The sequence below is a fragment of the Nicotiana tabacum genome, chromosome 13 (assembly GCF_000715075.1).
Source record: "Nicotiana tabacum cultivar K326 chromosome 13, ASM71507v2, whole genome shotgun sequence".
Lineage (NCBI taxonomy): Eukaryota > Viridiplantae > Streptophyta > Magnoliopsida > Solanales > Solanaceae > Nicotiana > Nicotiana tabacum.
Window position 1 is genome coordinate 93,660,148 of NC_134092.1, and position 15,201 is coordinate 93,675,348.

The 15,201-nt window shown below is 37.9% G+C and overlaps 2 protein-coding genes across 3 annotated transcripts; both read right to left on the reverse strand.

The window, feature by feature from the left end:
* Positions 1 to 215: 215 nt before the first annotated feature.
* On the reverse strand, positions 216 to 7,945 carry LOC107814668 (leucine aminopeptidase-like). The gene is made up of 4 exons (XM_016640117.2): positions 6,806 to 7,945; positions 2,472 to 2,705; positions 2,061 to 2,387; positions 216 to 623 (listed from the first exon to the last, which is right to left on the reverse strand). Exons 1-4 carry the CDS (start codon positions 7,781 to 7,783, stop codon positions 327 to 329), a joined length of 1,836 nt encoding a protein of 611 aa, XP_016495603.1. The 5' UTR covers positions 7,784 to 7,945; the 3' UTR covers positions 216 to 326.
* A 793-nt stretch (positions 7,946 to 8,738) lies between these two features.
* On the reverse strand, positions 8,739 to 14,956 carry LOC107814669 (mitochondrial hydrolase YKR070W). Of its 2 annotated transcripts, none has more exons than XR_001654604.2 (12): positions 14,756 to 14,956; positions 14,539 to 14,642; positions 13,861 to 13,896; positions 13,067 to 13,140; positions 12,837 to 12,877; positions 12,361 to 12,432; positions 12,063 to 12,267; positions 10,692 to 10,787; positions 10,228 to 10,295; positions 9,899 to 10,100; positions 9,699 to 9,778; positions 8,739 to 9,078 (listed from the first exon to the last, which is right to left on the reverse strand). XR_001654604.2 is itself a non-coding variant. In XM_016640118.2 (12 exons), the coding sequence occupies exons 1-12, from the start codon at positions 14,857 to 14,859 to the stop codon at positions 9,022 to 9,024; spliced, it is 1,143 nt and encodes a 380-aa protein (XP_016495604.1). In that variant the 5' UTR covers positions 14,860 to 14,956; the 3' UTR covers positions 8,739 to 9,021. The 2 variants fall into 2 exon arrangements, 1 of the variants encoding a protein (XP_016495604.1); XM_016640118.2 differs by having other exon boundaries at positions 9,699 to 9,782.
* Between the last annotated feature and the right edge of the window lie 245 nt (positions 14,957 to 15,201).

A 15,201-nucleotide genomic window follows, 5' to 3' on the forward strand; every position in this document is an offset into this window, starting at 1 on the left:
GGGTTTCTATATACAGATTGAGATAACTGAAACTTGGGATTGCACTGATGAAAAAACTTGCAGGTTTTTTCAATGAAGGAAAAAAAAAAAAACTTGAAGCTATAGCATGCAGAGAGTAAACACAAAAACCAACTCACTGAAACTGCAATAGACGCACTCGGTTAACTCTGTGATACGAATGCACCTATTTAGTGAAAGCCAGAAAGATGCAAAGATTTAGCAAAACAATTTAGCCTATAATGAGAAAGCATCCCACACAGTCAACCAGATTTAGGCAACAGTCACATATATGTCAACATAAGCAGAAGTTTGAATTTACACCAACTTCAGGCATGCTTTGCAAGGATAGCCTCAGCAACACCTTGAGCTATGGGGTGATAACAATCACAAGCCTCTGTGAATACCCTTCTAGCAAAAACTTTTTCTTCTTCCTTTCCGGCACCTTGAACAAGTGCAGTATATAGTGGACGAAGGTACTTCATCCTACCTACTTCCTTCAGTGTTTTTTCCACCTCGCCGTAGTAGTCTCTGCATCTTGCTGAAATGGCCAGCTGAAGAAAAGCTACCCTCACCTCATAATCTTTTGATTCTGAAAGATGGTAGCGAGCATCTAAAGCTGTCACCTGTAAACGGTGTAAAAATGACGTGAAGAATTTTTCTATTCGGAGCAGAGGCATTAAGAGCATATACAGTAATACAAGTGGATTTCAAGCAATGTTTTCAAAAGGGAAAAAAGCAAGACAAGACATTTCTCTAGTAGTGAGGCAAGGGGTATACTCCATAGTGTAAAGGTGACACCTTGCAGCACTAAATTTTCTTACTATATTAGAAATGTAATCATGATTTAATGAAAAAGTAGTAGTTGGAAGGCTGAAAGCATTAATGATAACACTTATAGCAACTTAGATAGGGGAAAGGAAACAATAGCAAAGAACAGAGATTGCACAAATAACATCTTCGTCTACTTAAAAATATCAATATCTGCACTAGCTACAAAATTTGTCGACAGAGTAGCTGCGGCCAGAGAAGAGATGGATTCAGGGTTCGCAAGCTAGGGCTTCATCAATCCGTGTGCTCTTTTCCTTAAATATATAAGTAAGCAAAAACAAATTAAATGTGTTTAAGATGACTCAATTACCTCACATTAGTTAAATTTCAAGAGAAATAAGACAAAAAGATCAACTCTCAAAAGGCACACGAGAATCACACACCACCTACAGACCTATAGCCTATAGGCCCAATGAATAGGAGAGGAGAACAGTTAATCTATTTCCTTGACTGCTCTCTAGAAAACAGTTGGGGAGGAAAATACGATGCTTTGTGAGAGCAAATTAATGCCTAGGCCCTTATCAATGTCAGGCTCATTAAGCAGCAGCAAACCTTTTGTCCCGCTAGATCAAGGGGACATGTACCACACACACACATTCACATTGATATGGCAACATGCATTAACAACATTCGAATTGATTTGCCAGCAGCTTAAAATTGTAGAAACAAATTTTACTGGGAAATTGAAATGGATTACTGTCAAGCACTAATACCAACATTAGAGAAGAAACAGTTGATGATTCATCATATTACAATTCCATTGATGAATGATAAATTCTTACAACAGAATGACCACATATAGACAAGGCATATGCAGGAAGTGCACATGTAGATGTGCATTAGTCCAAGTTGCAGAACCACACAAATAATCATCAGCTAATAATTTTTCTTTTTTGTAAATGAGTATTTCTTTTTTGGTAAGTAATTGAAGAAAGAATATTCTGCAATGTATCTACTTTTTTTTTATAGTCGTGGTGTCCGGGCCAGCTCGCGCACCTCTACTAATTCCACAGGATACCTGCTAACTCCCACCAGCAACAAGTACCAAGTATCTGCAACGTATCTACTACTTTGTAGAAATATTTCATAAGGTTCTCTGAGATTAAGCACTAGCAAGTAGTAAAAAAGGAAATAGAAATCACGTAATTTAAAAGAGGACAAAACAAGAGACAGGTAGATAATAATTTGCATATTTACTGAGGGAAACTTCTCATATAATGGCCAGTTACTACCTGAGATGCTTCGACTGTTTTAGGCAGGTTCTCAAGGTAAAGCTCCCATTCTTGTCCCTTCCAGTCAGCAACTTCATCCTCTCTTGGCATCCTACCTAGCTTGAACTCATTAGCAAGTGAAACAATCTTTGAATAGATGTTAGAAACTGGTTCCATGGCATCTGGCGGGATCCCTGTGCCCTCGGTCCAAAGTTTCAAATCAATCTCATTCTCTATTCCAGGGACATTAGCTTTAAGGAAATTGAGAAACATATCAGTGTCAATAGATTGAAACTTGAAAGTAGCAATATATTTCTTCAGAAAGTCATCAAAAGCAGATCTTCCAATCTGAGCAACAAAAGTGGAAGAAAAGTTAGTTCTGCTCTTCATAGAAAGAAAAGAGTAAAATACTTCACCAGTTGGTCTACCAACCTGTCTCTCAATGCGCCATAAAAACTGGAAGCCTTTTTCATATGGAACTTGAGAATAAACATCATCTGGGTCCACGCCTGCCTGATTTGTTTTTAGCTTTGTAAACTCCACGTTATCCTTGAATCTCTCCATTTCCTCAACAAGTCCCCTCCATCCAATACCAATATTTAGTGCAGCTATGTCCTCGCCTTGCACAGCCTCAACAATTCTTCGCTCTGCATATGTTGTGAAACCCTACAAACACATTATTTCACTCTATTACATATATTACTTGTAAAGGAAGGGAAGAAAGAAAGATATATCATTGTACATGCCTAAGGACAATGTTGCAGCCAAAAGTTTATAAAAGCATCAGAAGTCCTTTCTTCCATGAATTATATCACAGTCCTCTAATCTACAGTTCATATAAAACAACAAAAGTTCAATGAGTTTCTCCACAACCTAACACAAGAAGCAGCCAACACCCATCCCTTCTGAAAAAAATTCCAGAAGCGAGCTAATAAATCTTTTTTCTTTAATCAGTAGAAACAAGCTAACAAATCTTCATATAAATAAATCAAGAAAAGGAATGGCGTCAAGTCTTAATTGCAACATAACAAATCTTGCAAGACAATCCTCCCAAACAGTGCTTTAGAAGGCAATAGTTCAAGGTTAAAGTTTACATCCTCGTAGAGGGAACTCAAAAGCCCAAGGAATTTCATGCATAATAGATCAGAAGAAAAATACTTGCAACATTCAAGAGAATCCAGTGACTACAAGAAATTTAGAGCCCACTGCGGAAAAGATTGGTCAGTAAAGCCTTTTAAGAAAATTCAGTAAGTTGATGGTCCAGTTTGACTTTTCAAACACACCCATTTAGCCTCACTCCTCCCGGTTTCTTCCAAGTTTTCCACAATGCTATTGCTTTTTCATTAACTATCGGTCTTCCCCATGCTAAATAGCATAATATTCTCTATTGGTCTCTTCTAGAAAGTAATTATAATGATATCAGCATTCTTTTCAGTAAAACTGAAAAGAGAAGACTTGTGAAGAGGGTAGGGAACAAGTGCTTCAAGACCTTTCCCAACAGAGGCATTGACTAATGGCAATGAGATGTAAGCCATTATTTCTAAACCAGGCACAAAGGAGGCAAAAATACGCCTTTTCTTTGCTTAGTCCATCCTGCATCACCTCCAATCTTAAAACAAATGGTAAACCCGTAAAATAACAGACCATGCTACATGATGCAGTACCAGCTTGCATAAAGCTGAGATTCTAAGGAGGGTCAGGAATCAGACATCATTGGACATTTCCTCTTGAAGATCTTTACAGGACTGACAGTTGAATGAGGTGAAATCGCTCTTAGCAAAGCTATATGACTATACACTGTTTGGTGAGGCAGACAGCATGACTTGAGAAGGTTCACTCTCAACAAACTTCCAGTCAGGTCTAATTAAAGCTGCCCGCTCCATGGTGAAGAGCCGAAGAGGAAAGCTATATGGAAATTTATGGCAATGAAGAAAGCAACATTTTTCACTTGTTGCATTGTTTGCCAGCTATCTTGATGATGGCATACAATCAAAGAATGAGATTCCCCAATGCTTTAGTGCTTTGGTTCATGATAAAAGAAGCATAACGGGGGATGTGTGGCCGGCGCACATCACAAGTTCAAACCCCACGGAAAACTAAAGCCAGGTATTTAAACAAAAGGAGGGTAGATGGGAAGCCCCATACTCTCCCGAGTTTCAAACCTGTGCTCCAACTAGAGTTGGACCATATAACTGACAGGGGATTTCTCAATTATCCAAAGAATGTTATGGTTCTGAGTTGGTGTTATCTTGGGAAAAGGCAGGGAAAGACGTGCCTCATCTTTTGTTGCCAACAATAGGTAAAATAGGAATGGTTCTAGCTCTGATACCATGTAAAAAAAAATCGATATTGGACCTAACTCAACCACAAAATCTAGCTCATGAAATGAGAATCGTCAAAGACTATATAAGCAGACAACCCATATCAATGTGAGAGATTCTAACACCCCCTTACACGCCCAGGATTGGACACATAAAGCGAGGACAATATAACATGGGAGCCCAACATTGGGTAAACCAAGAATATAAAATGGGTCTAGCTTTGATACCAAGTTAAGAAAATAGACCTTGGGCAGTTGGGCTTAACTCATCCCCGAAAAGCTAACTCAAAAGGTGAGGATTTCCAAAACAATTTACTGAGACAACAACACATTCCTTACACAAATGTGAAACACTTTAACACTTTTTTAGAGAAGGTAATTCTATTATTAGAGAGACAGGAATCAAGAAATGGAGCTGCGATCAATAAATAGAGCCACAACTCTAGTTAAATGTTCACAAAGTTCTGATGCCATTTCATATCTTTAACTCTCTTATTTATACTATTATTGACTGATGTTGTAAACGTCTACTACTAAATTTTTTACTAATATAAATGATAATATATTGCCTAATATAGCTGGTTCATCCAAGGCAATTGGCCTCTTCATTGGGCGTGATGCCCTCATTGCTGCGTTGATCTTGATTCCACCTTCCAAATTCATCTAAGCGACTATGGTAGATTTTACAGCCTGGTTTGTCATAATGGCACAAGCCTGTAAGCCTTTCTCTTTCAACTCAATCTTCTTACAGGAAGCTCCTGTCAGTGTCAGCCTTTTCGCAAAATGCAACTGTCATTTGCATAGGATTGAAGTTCTTTTGATCAATAACAACAACAACAACAACAACCCAGTATAATCCCACTAGTGGGGTCTGGGGAGAGTAGTTTGTACGCAGACCTTACCCCTACCCTAGGGTAGAGAGGTTGTTTCCGATAGATTCTCGGCTCCCTCCCTCCAAGAACTCACCACCTTGCTCTTGGGGTGACTCGAACTCACAACCTCTTGATTGAAGTTCTTTTGATCGTTATTCAGAAAAACCGAGCAGAATCAAGTTCTTCCTTTTGCACTATCAATTCATTCTCTAATGAATCCAACATCTCTTTTCTTAGATTCAGTTCATTCGCGTGTTGCTTCAACATATCCACTTCGAAATAGAGCTCATAAGCTCAATTCTTAAACTGCCTCTAAAACTGCTTCTCTTCTGAACCAACTCCGTAAGCCACAAATTTCTTTTTGTGCATAGCCACATTCAATAACATTCTACCCAGCCACAAATTTTGTTTGCTCAAACCTCACTTCCTCGAATACCTGGAATCAACGTCTCTTTCTCATTTAATTTCTCCTCTAAATTTAAGTTGCTTGATGACCTCCTCTTGAATGACACTTATTTTATCCTCTCAGTTTCAAGTATATAACAAGTCCTGACTCCTATAAACTTACTTTCTTTATCCTCAACTTCTAAGCCTTTACAGTGTAGTGATTTTCTAAATAATTCAAGTTCCTTTAAACTTTCAGTATTCTTGAATATAACATAGAGGTGGGGAGTTCTTGGAGGGAGGGAGCCGAGGGTCTATCGGAAACAGCCTCTCTACCCCAGGGTAGGGGTAAGGTCTGCGTACACACTACCCTCCCCAGACCCCACTAGTGGGATTATACTGGGTTGTTGTTGTTGCCAGATGCAGCCTCCTGAAAGAAGCATAGACGGAGACAGATAACTTCTCTTTTATTCAGTCTCTTTCAGAGCATCAACAATCCTCTCTAACAGAACCACCTCTATATAACCCCACAGATATATGACCAAGGATATTTGGGAGGCTTGAAGATATTATACAACTTGTTAAAGGGCATACCATCTAGTTGAATGGAAGAATTTTGATAGGAGAAGGTGGTTGTGTCATTCTGGCATGATGTAAACATTATTTATACTACTTCGTGACTTACCAATGAAATGGTACTTGACTTATCAACAAAAAAACGATGCACTATATGTCATCTTTTTGCGCATTAGACTCAATTATTCCTGGACCAAAATGTTGAACTAAAAGAACAAATGTAGTACCCACAAACTATCATCTAATCCTTTAAGGACTTCTCTTCCACTAATTTAAACTCAATATTATAATTTCTCTCAACAAACTCTATGAAATCCACAAAGTCCAATTTCAGCATCTAATTTACATTACATCATAAGCTAGAGAACCTGCTATAAACTAAGCAACCATCTTAGTTCTGTACACAAATGTCAGACAATACAAAGCATCAAGTACAAACCAGGAAAGTTCATTAAGTTACTGAACCGTCGCAAGAAATAAATAAATCACACAAAAGAAACTGAAGAATATACACGATAAATGCCAATAAAATCATGAGATTATGGAACATAAACACAACAGGATGCTAAGTCCTTATGTGATTTTCAAGCATTTAACTCAATAAGCTATAATACCTCATTCAACCAAAAGTGATCGTTGTTCTTGTTCGTGATCAAGTTCCCTGTCCAGCTATGAGCAAGCTCATGAGCCACCACCTGCGCTCCACTGGAGTCCCCCTTAATCACAGTGGGCGTCAAGAAAACCATCCTCGGATTCTCCATTCCGCCATAAGGGAAACTCGGAGGCAGCACCAAAAGATCAAACCTTTCCCAATCATAAGGTCCAAAAAGCTTCTCCCCAACTTGAATCATCTCTTCCGTACCAGCAAACTCCTTAGCAGCAGCATCCAATACCTCATTAACAGCCTCAGCATACACCCTTGTCCTGGGTCCCACCTCCCTGAACCCCAACTCTCCCACAGCAAATGCAAACAAATAGGGAGGAATAGGCTGTTCCATCACGAATTCCTCCACCACCCTATCATCCCCGCACCACACTGAATCATCACAGACCCCTTGCGCCTCGGAGGGCAGTGGGTCCCGCCTCTCCACGTGCCTGGCAGCCATAACAGCCGATAACTGGCGGGGGATGTTCAACTTCGCAGCGTACTTGACACGCGCAGCGGGTGTGTCTTGACAAGGAAAAATCGAACGGGCGTGAATAGACTGACATTGAGTGTACACAAAAGGGTGAGTCTTGTTGAATGTCTGAGGAGGGGAAAGCCACTGAAGGGCAGAACTGGAAGGGCTGGTTTTGGATAGAATCAAAATTTGGGTTTGGTTAGAAAGGGAAACGGATAGTGATTGTCCAAGAATTGGGTCTGGCGAAGAGAGGGAGAAAGGAAGTGGGGAAAGGGAAAGTGGGTCAAGCACAGAGGAGATAGAGAGAGAGCGAGTGTCGAGAGTGAGGGGTCCGATGTAAGGGGTGGGGAGGGAGAGAAGGGTGGCAGAGGAAATGGTGGAAGATGGGAAATCGAAGAAGAGAGTGAGGGAGATATGGGTAGTGAGTAGGTGTGCTGAATCGGTGAAGGAATGTGGGTCAATGGGCGCCATTGAAATTGACCAGAAATGAAGGTTTCTTCTGCAACGAGGTCGGAGAGTACGATGATGGAAGAAGAAGAGGGTATTCGAAGCGTATATAAGACGCGGGTTTAGAGGGTTTTGCAGAGGATTCGAGGAATATTTTTGGTTTTGCTTTTGAATAAAATTTAGCGGAATATGTGCATGCAAAACTTTACTAATTTGTTATGACTAAAAGTAAATTCATTGTAAATAAACTCTCCCAAGTATTCTCATTTGAATTAATGTTTTTGTAAGCTATTTTTATTATAGGTCTTTTGCAGTCTATGTGATAATTTTACCTATTGATGTTACTTACTGGAATTACTCGGTAGGGGAATCGGGTCCTGATTCTAATTTTCTTTATAGAAAGCTTAAAAAGACAACCCCAAAGTGTGAGTTGTGACAGCTAAGCTACATAGAGATTTTGCTCAATTTAAAATGGAAAGAACATAACTTTACCAGCTTCTCATAAAACGTGCTTTATAATCTTGCTTCTTTGCATGTGTCAATTTGATAAATACAGGCTAAATACTTAATATGGGCGCTGTTATTTCTTTCTTCTTAATTACTAGTATAAACTTTTATTACACTGAGGGGGAAGAAAAAGGTGAGATAGTGGCAATTGAACCTAGGGAGACATTCATTTATACCACAAAAATATAAGTTACTGTAGTTAGACTGTTAGTTCGAGGTTTTAGGCCTTTTTGGCCTTTTACAATGTTAAATTTAAGAAAATGTCTTTTTTAGATCTCTAAATGAAAGATCTCTCATGTGTAAAAGTAAATCTCTCATGTGTGAAAAAAAAGATAGGGTCATAAAATTAAAAACAAGTTCGTAAAAGGCCAAAAAATCAATTGTTAACTCTGAGTTTTCTTGCATAACATAACTGTCACATTTCAGGAAATTGTGGCCAAGAAAGAGCTAGTACAATGAAAGAAGAATCTTCTGACAAAATAATCTTCCATCTCTTCCATTTCGAACCTACGCTATTTTCTACTGTCAATAATAAATGAGTATTATGTAAAATGACTACTACAACAGTACTGAGATCAGAAGAGCGGGAGCTAGCAATACAGCAGTTCAAGTTAGCTAACGTGCTAAAAATAATGTTAGACCTGATGACAAATTGCTGTTTGAGTTAGTTTTAACAAACTTCAACTTGAAAATCACAACCATCTATGAGCAAAGGCAACATGGCAGCAAGTCAGAAAACAAAATTGACAATGCTGCTAACTAGACTCTCTCTTCAAAATGAAATCCACTGCCTCTTCAACAGTGTCGACCACCTGCAGAAGCAGCAAAGAAAAATGAGTCGGTGCTTATGCATGAACTAAAATTCAGACTTTGGAAGGTTAGGACGATTCACGTTCAAACCTCTCAAGAGATTCAAACGAAAACTCGGTTCATAGATAAAATGGAAATTTCTCTAAGGGAGGGCCAAAGGAAAAAAGAGAGTTAATTCTATGAAATAGACTTGCCTCCTACCGGTAAAATGATGTTGGGGGGCTTCAAAGGTCATGTAAATCACTCACTAGAGTGGAAAACTAATGCGACGTTTGATTGGAGCTAAAAGAGGAATGTTGGGTGAAGAAGAATTGAAGGTGAGGAGGTGAGATCTAGTAAAAAGAAGCAAGTAAAAAAAGAAACATTCGGAATCATTTTCAGTCCCTCTGAAGTTGGTTGTTCAGGGAAATTATCTCTTTTAATTGTTCCATCCTTACCAAAATACAAAAAGTAAAACCAAAAGTAATAATTACATCAGAAAGATTGATTACTTAGGGGCGTGGGGGTTTTGAAAATTGAACCACAAGAATTGATAATGAGCAATGGAACTTTCAAAATTGAAGCACAAGAATTGATAATGAGCAAGGGAACTTATGCATCAGTACAGAATAGACAAACTTACTAGATCAGCAGGAAATTCTGCATGATTTCCTCTTTCTTTGAAAACACCAGTCCTCGTCAAAATTGAAAACCAAGGATGCCCTGCCTAAAATTGAACAGTATGCTCGTTACAATCATATGGACCATAACTTCAAGATAGTGATGATCTGAAGCAATCTGTCTGTAGAGGGCGCGAAGGAATCATGTTAACAAGCAACAAACCTGCCGTGCACCTTTTACGTCGACAAATGGATTGTCACCAATCATGTACAGAGTTCTGAAAGCATGTATAGCATCTTTATCACCAGAAAGGTCATTACTTTGACGAGAGAGTTGAAGATTTCTCAATATGGCACCAGCATTTTGGAAAACAAATGGATTTGGCTTCCCAAAAGATGTATACTCCAAAGGCTTCAAGTGAATTCTGGGAATTGTTCAGAATTTTATATTTCTTAGTATGAAATGTGAAATTTAAAATCTCTTGCACATAATTAGGCTACATATCTCCAACAAAAGGCAGAAGTGAGAAGTTGGAAGAACACAGAAACTACCTGTTAAAGACACTTTCTAGAGCAATTCTGAATGCACCCATACCAAGACGCTCACAAGAAAATGCTGCCTGCCCTAAGTTGACACCTGATCAGTACTCTCAACAAGCAACATCATATAAGAGGTTATAGCGGAAGCTATGCCAGTAAATATACTTGCAAAATAAAAAGAAATGTCACACTTAGACCCATAATGTCATAGTGTTGGAGATGCATGCAGAGAACCAGCAGTTGCAATTTGCAACTGTTCGAACAAAGCATCTAATATCTCCTATCTCGTACTAGATGATTAATAGCATGCTCTTTTTAAAGTTTTTCCTTTGGTTCCATGATTCAAATCATTCTGAAAGGAAAAGAATCATTTTGAGGAATAACTTTTGCCTGAAAAAGATGTTCAGTTCTGCATATGTACTGGATACTCTACCAAAAGTGAGTGAGGTATACTCAGGATTAGGTTTATTAGCAACCTGGTATTCAAGATCATCGGCGGCAAAATATAAATGTGGCTGATGCTCACTCTCCTTCCCAGGAAGACCTCCAGATGTCAAAATATCACAGAGGACCTGTATCATTCAGCTAGTGAGCAGAAGAAGAATACAACAACGACAACAACAACAACATACTCAGTATTATCCCACACTATGGGGTCTGGGAAGGGTAGTGTGTACGCAGACCTTACCCCTACCTTGTGAGGATAGAGAGGTTGTTTCCAATAGACCCTCGGCTCAGGAAAGCATAAGCACCACATTAATGAAAATATAGACAAGAAGGGACAGTACCAAAAAGACATATAAAAGCAGAATAAAAACAATAAGATAGTAAGGTTATCAACAATAAAAGGAAACAACAACTAGTCATAAAAATACACTGGCCAAAAATTAGAAAAAGACCAAAGGACGTATGTGCAAGGGATACATCATTACGCCGGGGGTTGTGGGGGGGGGGGGGGGGAGAATGAAAATTAAAATTTTGATTTTTCAGTTAAACCCTAGTTCCCCTAAGGAAGAGAAAGGGAAAGGATGGCAGACTGTCAATCCCTGTTCTCTCTGCACACTTTAGCTCTCTAGTAGATATTATTCAAAGGTTTTATATGATGAAACAAATAGGGGATCAAAGATGCATTCCAATTATATAGCTCCTTTCCCAGACTAATATCCCAAGAAAGGAACGACATCAATATCAAGCAATTCAAGCCACAAACAATTTGTTCTCAACCAATCTGTTAACCCTTTCTCTTCATTCTTGTGCCTGCATGATGTAGCTCCAAAGCTCAGTAATTTAGGTAAGCAGGAATAAATTCTGATGATGTGGTAGTTTGCTGCTGTTGATGGATAAAATTGATGGTGCCAGACTAACCGGCTAACTGAGAAAAGCACATGACGGTATAGTCCAGGTATTCTGGCTGGATTTATAAACAGAAAGTAGCTTATTGTTTGAAAAATTAGCTACAAGTAGAACATGAAACACCTCCTTATTTGGCTAAGAGAACACGTCGTACGACCCTTTTTACCGTAATCTGTAACTATGAATAATTTCTATACAAAGCATCAAGAAGCTGCAGAGAAGAAGCATCTTTAGCCTAAGAAACAGAGAAAAAATGTTAGCTGTAAATTAGTTCATTTCTTCCCCTTTCCTCCATTTCCCTTCCACAAGGTCAAGAATTTATTTAATAATTTGTGAAATTTCAATGTTGGGCTGAGTTACCAAAATATACACCTATCTTTTCATACTATCTTAGATTGCTGTGATAGATAGCACAGGAACTATTACTTCAATATCAAAGAAGAAAGCAAAAGCAACTTCTTTGTCCATTTACCAAGAAAAGGAAGAAAATTTACCTGTATATCCCTCCCCCAATCAACAGGATCACTGGCAATAAATACTGCTTTAACTCTATCAGAAAGAACATCTATTTGTGGTGCCAACTCTGAAGAATTTCTTGACAAATTTAAGTGCTTTGTTGTTTTTGTCCACCTTTTGAACTGAGCTACAGGATCAATGTCATCAAAGTATGATGCATACTCTTCCAGGGAGAGAACTTTTCTGGCCATGGTTTTGATAGCAAAAGAAGTAAATTTCACTGCTTCCAGTAGAACTTCAAAAATATGAAGGTCCACACAAAAGCTAGAAACTTACTTGAAACCATATGCAGACATCACTTCAGCAGGTTCACCTTTTCCAGTGACAACAATGAGTTCATTCTCAAATCTAGTAAAATACAAAACCAATTGAGAATTTAGGACTTCCAGGATCTACGTGGTGTATGGAAGACTGAAGCAGTTTCATGAAGGCTCTTAAACTGCGAAACAACACAGGAGACTAAGGCAAAAGAAACAAAATTCCACTGCTAGTGATCTGCATGATTCAAGGAAATTTTTACTGTGGTTATAACCAAATCTGAGATTTGTAGACACTTTTAAAGTCTTGAACAATAATATTTTTATTAACAAAATAGACTCATGATGGGTTGATACATGAGCATAAGTGCTCTCTTGTGGCAGCTTTCCTTTCAGAAATGAGTAAACGACAAGTGAAAAATTAAGCATGCAGACGAAGACAAATAATTAGATCTAAGAGGACCTATTTCCGATAATGTTATGCAGCATATATACCTCTTTATCAAATTCCTAAAAGGTGAATGCCCCAGCACGACCTGCATCCATGAACATACAATTTAGATTTATATCCCTCTACTAACAGTTGTTTTTTCCTTTAGGAAATCCCTCTCCTGTAAGAGTTAGCACCATGTAAGCAACAGGGGAACAAGGATGGTGCTTCCAGCTGAAAAGTGAACCAACATAACAACAAGACTACTATTATTTCTTCACTCTGGAAAGATTACCTGAGAAGGTAATATCTCAACTCCAAGGAGTTCACTTAACTCAGAGGCTCTTTTACACTCTGGGATACCACCTCCTGCAGAAAGATCACAAATTGACTTTAAAACTGTGCTGTCCAATTAACACGTCTTAGAGAAGAATGTAACTGCTGGGAATTGTACGTAAAAATGATTATGATTCGTCTACAAATGTCAGTATTGTGAAATAGAGAGGAGAGAAAATTCTGTATATAGATTGATATTAACTCATTTGTATGTAACATTTTATCATGTCAAAGGTCAAGCAGAAGCCACAGTTGGTCCAATACGGGTTGCCATGAAATCATCTACTCAAGATGCTCAAAAATCCAATTTAGGAGAACAAGGATATACCTGTCTATGTCTCGTATGGATTTAATGTGCAGCAAAAAGAAGGGTATAACTCAAACTATTTTGGACTTCACTAATCACCATACAGCTGGAAAGAGGACATGTGACACGATACACAAATGTGATAGTTAAATCCTCCTAATTTCCAGTTACTTCTTTTTAATATAGTTGTGTGAGACTGACCAATAAATTTCATCGAGCAGATAACCAAACTACTGTTCGAGCAAATATTTCAGCCACTGGAGATGCTAATTAGATGTAAAACCTGAAGTCCTAGAAAGCTTTATCAAAAGTGATTGTTAAGAATCTAAAAGTTATCCATGGATCAATTTTGTGAATGACTAACCAGATTTATTTGACCAACAGAGAAAAGGTTTACGTCTCAAATAGATAAACTAAAAGCAAGTAGGTTCATGGATAGTACTAACCATTTGTCAAGAACAAAAAGGGAAGCTTCAGATTGCCTGCATCAAGGGTAAAGCATTACTATGTGGCAAGTACAAAAGTCTAAATCTTGTATCATTCAGTATATATTGAAAAAAAAAAATTGTTTATCAACATTACACAAGACATGTCTCTTTCTCGTCAATCTAGTCAATTAACAAGTGAACATGATATCACATCATAGAGACAATTAAAAATTCAATAAGATTTCATAAAGTACAAATGGTTCCAACATGTTCATCCCACTAACAAAGAGACCAAAAGCACAACAACTACTGTGTCTCGGTCCCAAACATGTTGGGGTTGACAATATGAATCTTCACTGACCATGTTACTCCATTTAAACTCATCTGATGGCAATATTATGTAAATACAACTAGAAAATATTAGAAGTTCTCTCTATTTTCTAAAAGTATAAATCTCTGAAAGGCTAAACTACTCCAAGAAAGCATAGAACCTACAGAAAAAGTGCTAAAATATCTAAAACATATTCCCAACCAAAAGAACAAGGTAGAAATATCTAAGCTTTATGATTAAACCACTCTTAGTAAAATGCAACAAATAGAACTTGCAAAAACCAAGAAAACAAAATTTTCATGCAATTAGAGCCTCTAGAGACTGGCAACATAAGGTGCAAACTGTACGCAGCTAGAAAACTATACCCGAGTCATCATACAGTCTCCGGAGAGCACTGGGAGAATTCCCAATTGGAGTTCGGCCACGGAGTATAACCCCATCTATATCAAATGCTATCCCACATGAAGACCTGAAACCACTCAAATTCAGGTAAAATACACACAGAAAAAAGCATATGTTTGTTTGAATATCATATACAGAACTGTAAAAGCATGTGTTTGTTTGAATATAATGATACAGAACTGTAGTGGAAGCGAATGAACCAGAGAGAAGCAGCGCGTAGAAGAAGCAGGTCGCAATCGAAGCCAAGAGAGTGGCCATGGCTGATTATTAAGTCCAAACCTCATTTCTCCCTTTCCCCTCCCAACTCTACGGAACAATTCTTTTTGAACTTCTGGACCATACAAGTCTCCCTTGCCACTTCTAGGGTGTTCATAAAAAAAAATCACAACAAAACCGAAAACCGACCAAACTGACAAAAAAAAAATTTGGTTTTGAATTTTAAAAATCGATAAACTTTTGGTTTGATTTTGGTTTTAATCAAAAAATAATCAAAAAAAATCAAATAAAAATAATTATAAAAATATCTATTTAAATTTATATATATATATATATAAAGTTTCTAAAATTTTATGGTACATATTAGTTATTTGTATTTTTAGTCTAGTTCTTTGCTATTATAATAATCT

Bases quoted from the DNA above. Each gene is read 5' to 3' on its own strand.
- LOC107814668 (XM_016640117.2), bottom strand. From the start codon at position 7,783: ATGGCGCCCATTGACCCACATTCCTTCACCGATTCAGCACACCTACTC. The intron at 2,706-6,805 runs GTATTATAGCTT...ATGTGTTTGTAG, and splicing joins ATCACTTTTGGTTGAATGAG to GGTTTCACAACATATGCAGA. The intron at 624-2,060 runs GTAGTAACTGGC...CACCGTTTACAG, and splicing joins AAACAGTCGAAGCATCTCAG to GTGACAGCTTTAGATGCTCG.
- LOC107814669 (XM_016640118.2), bottom strand. From the start codon at position 14,859: ATGAGGTTTGGACTTAATAATCAGCCATGGCCACTCTCTTGGCTTCGA. The intron at 12,878-13,066 runs GTAATCTTTCCA...TCATGGATGCAG, and splicing joins TTGAGATATTACCTTCTCAG to GTCGTGCTGGGGCATTCACC. The intron at 12,433-12,836 runs GTATATATGCTG...GTATTTTACTAG, and splicing joins TTTAGGAATTTGATAAAGAG to ATTTGAGAATGAACTCATTG.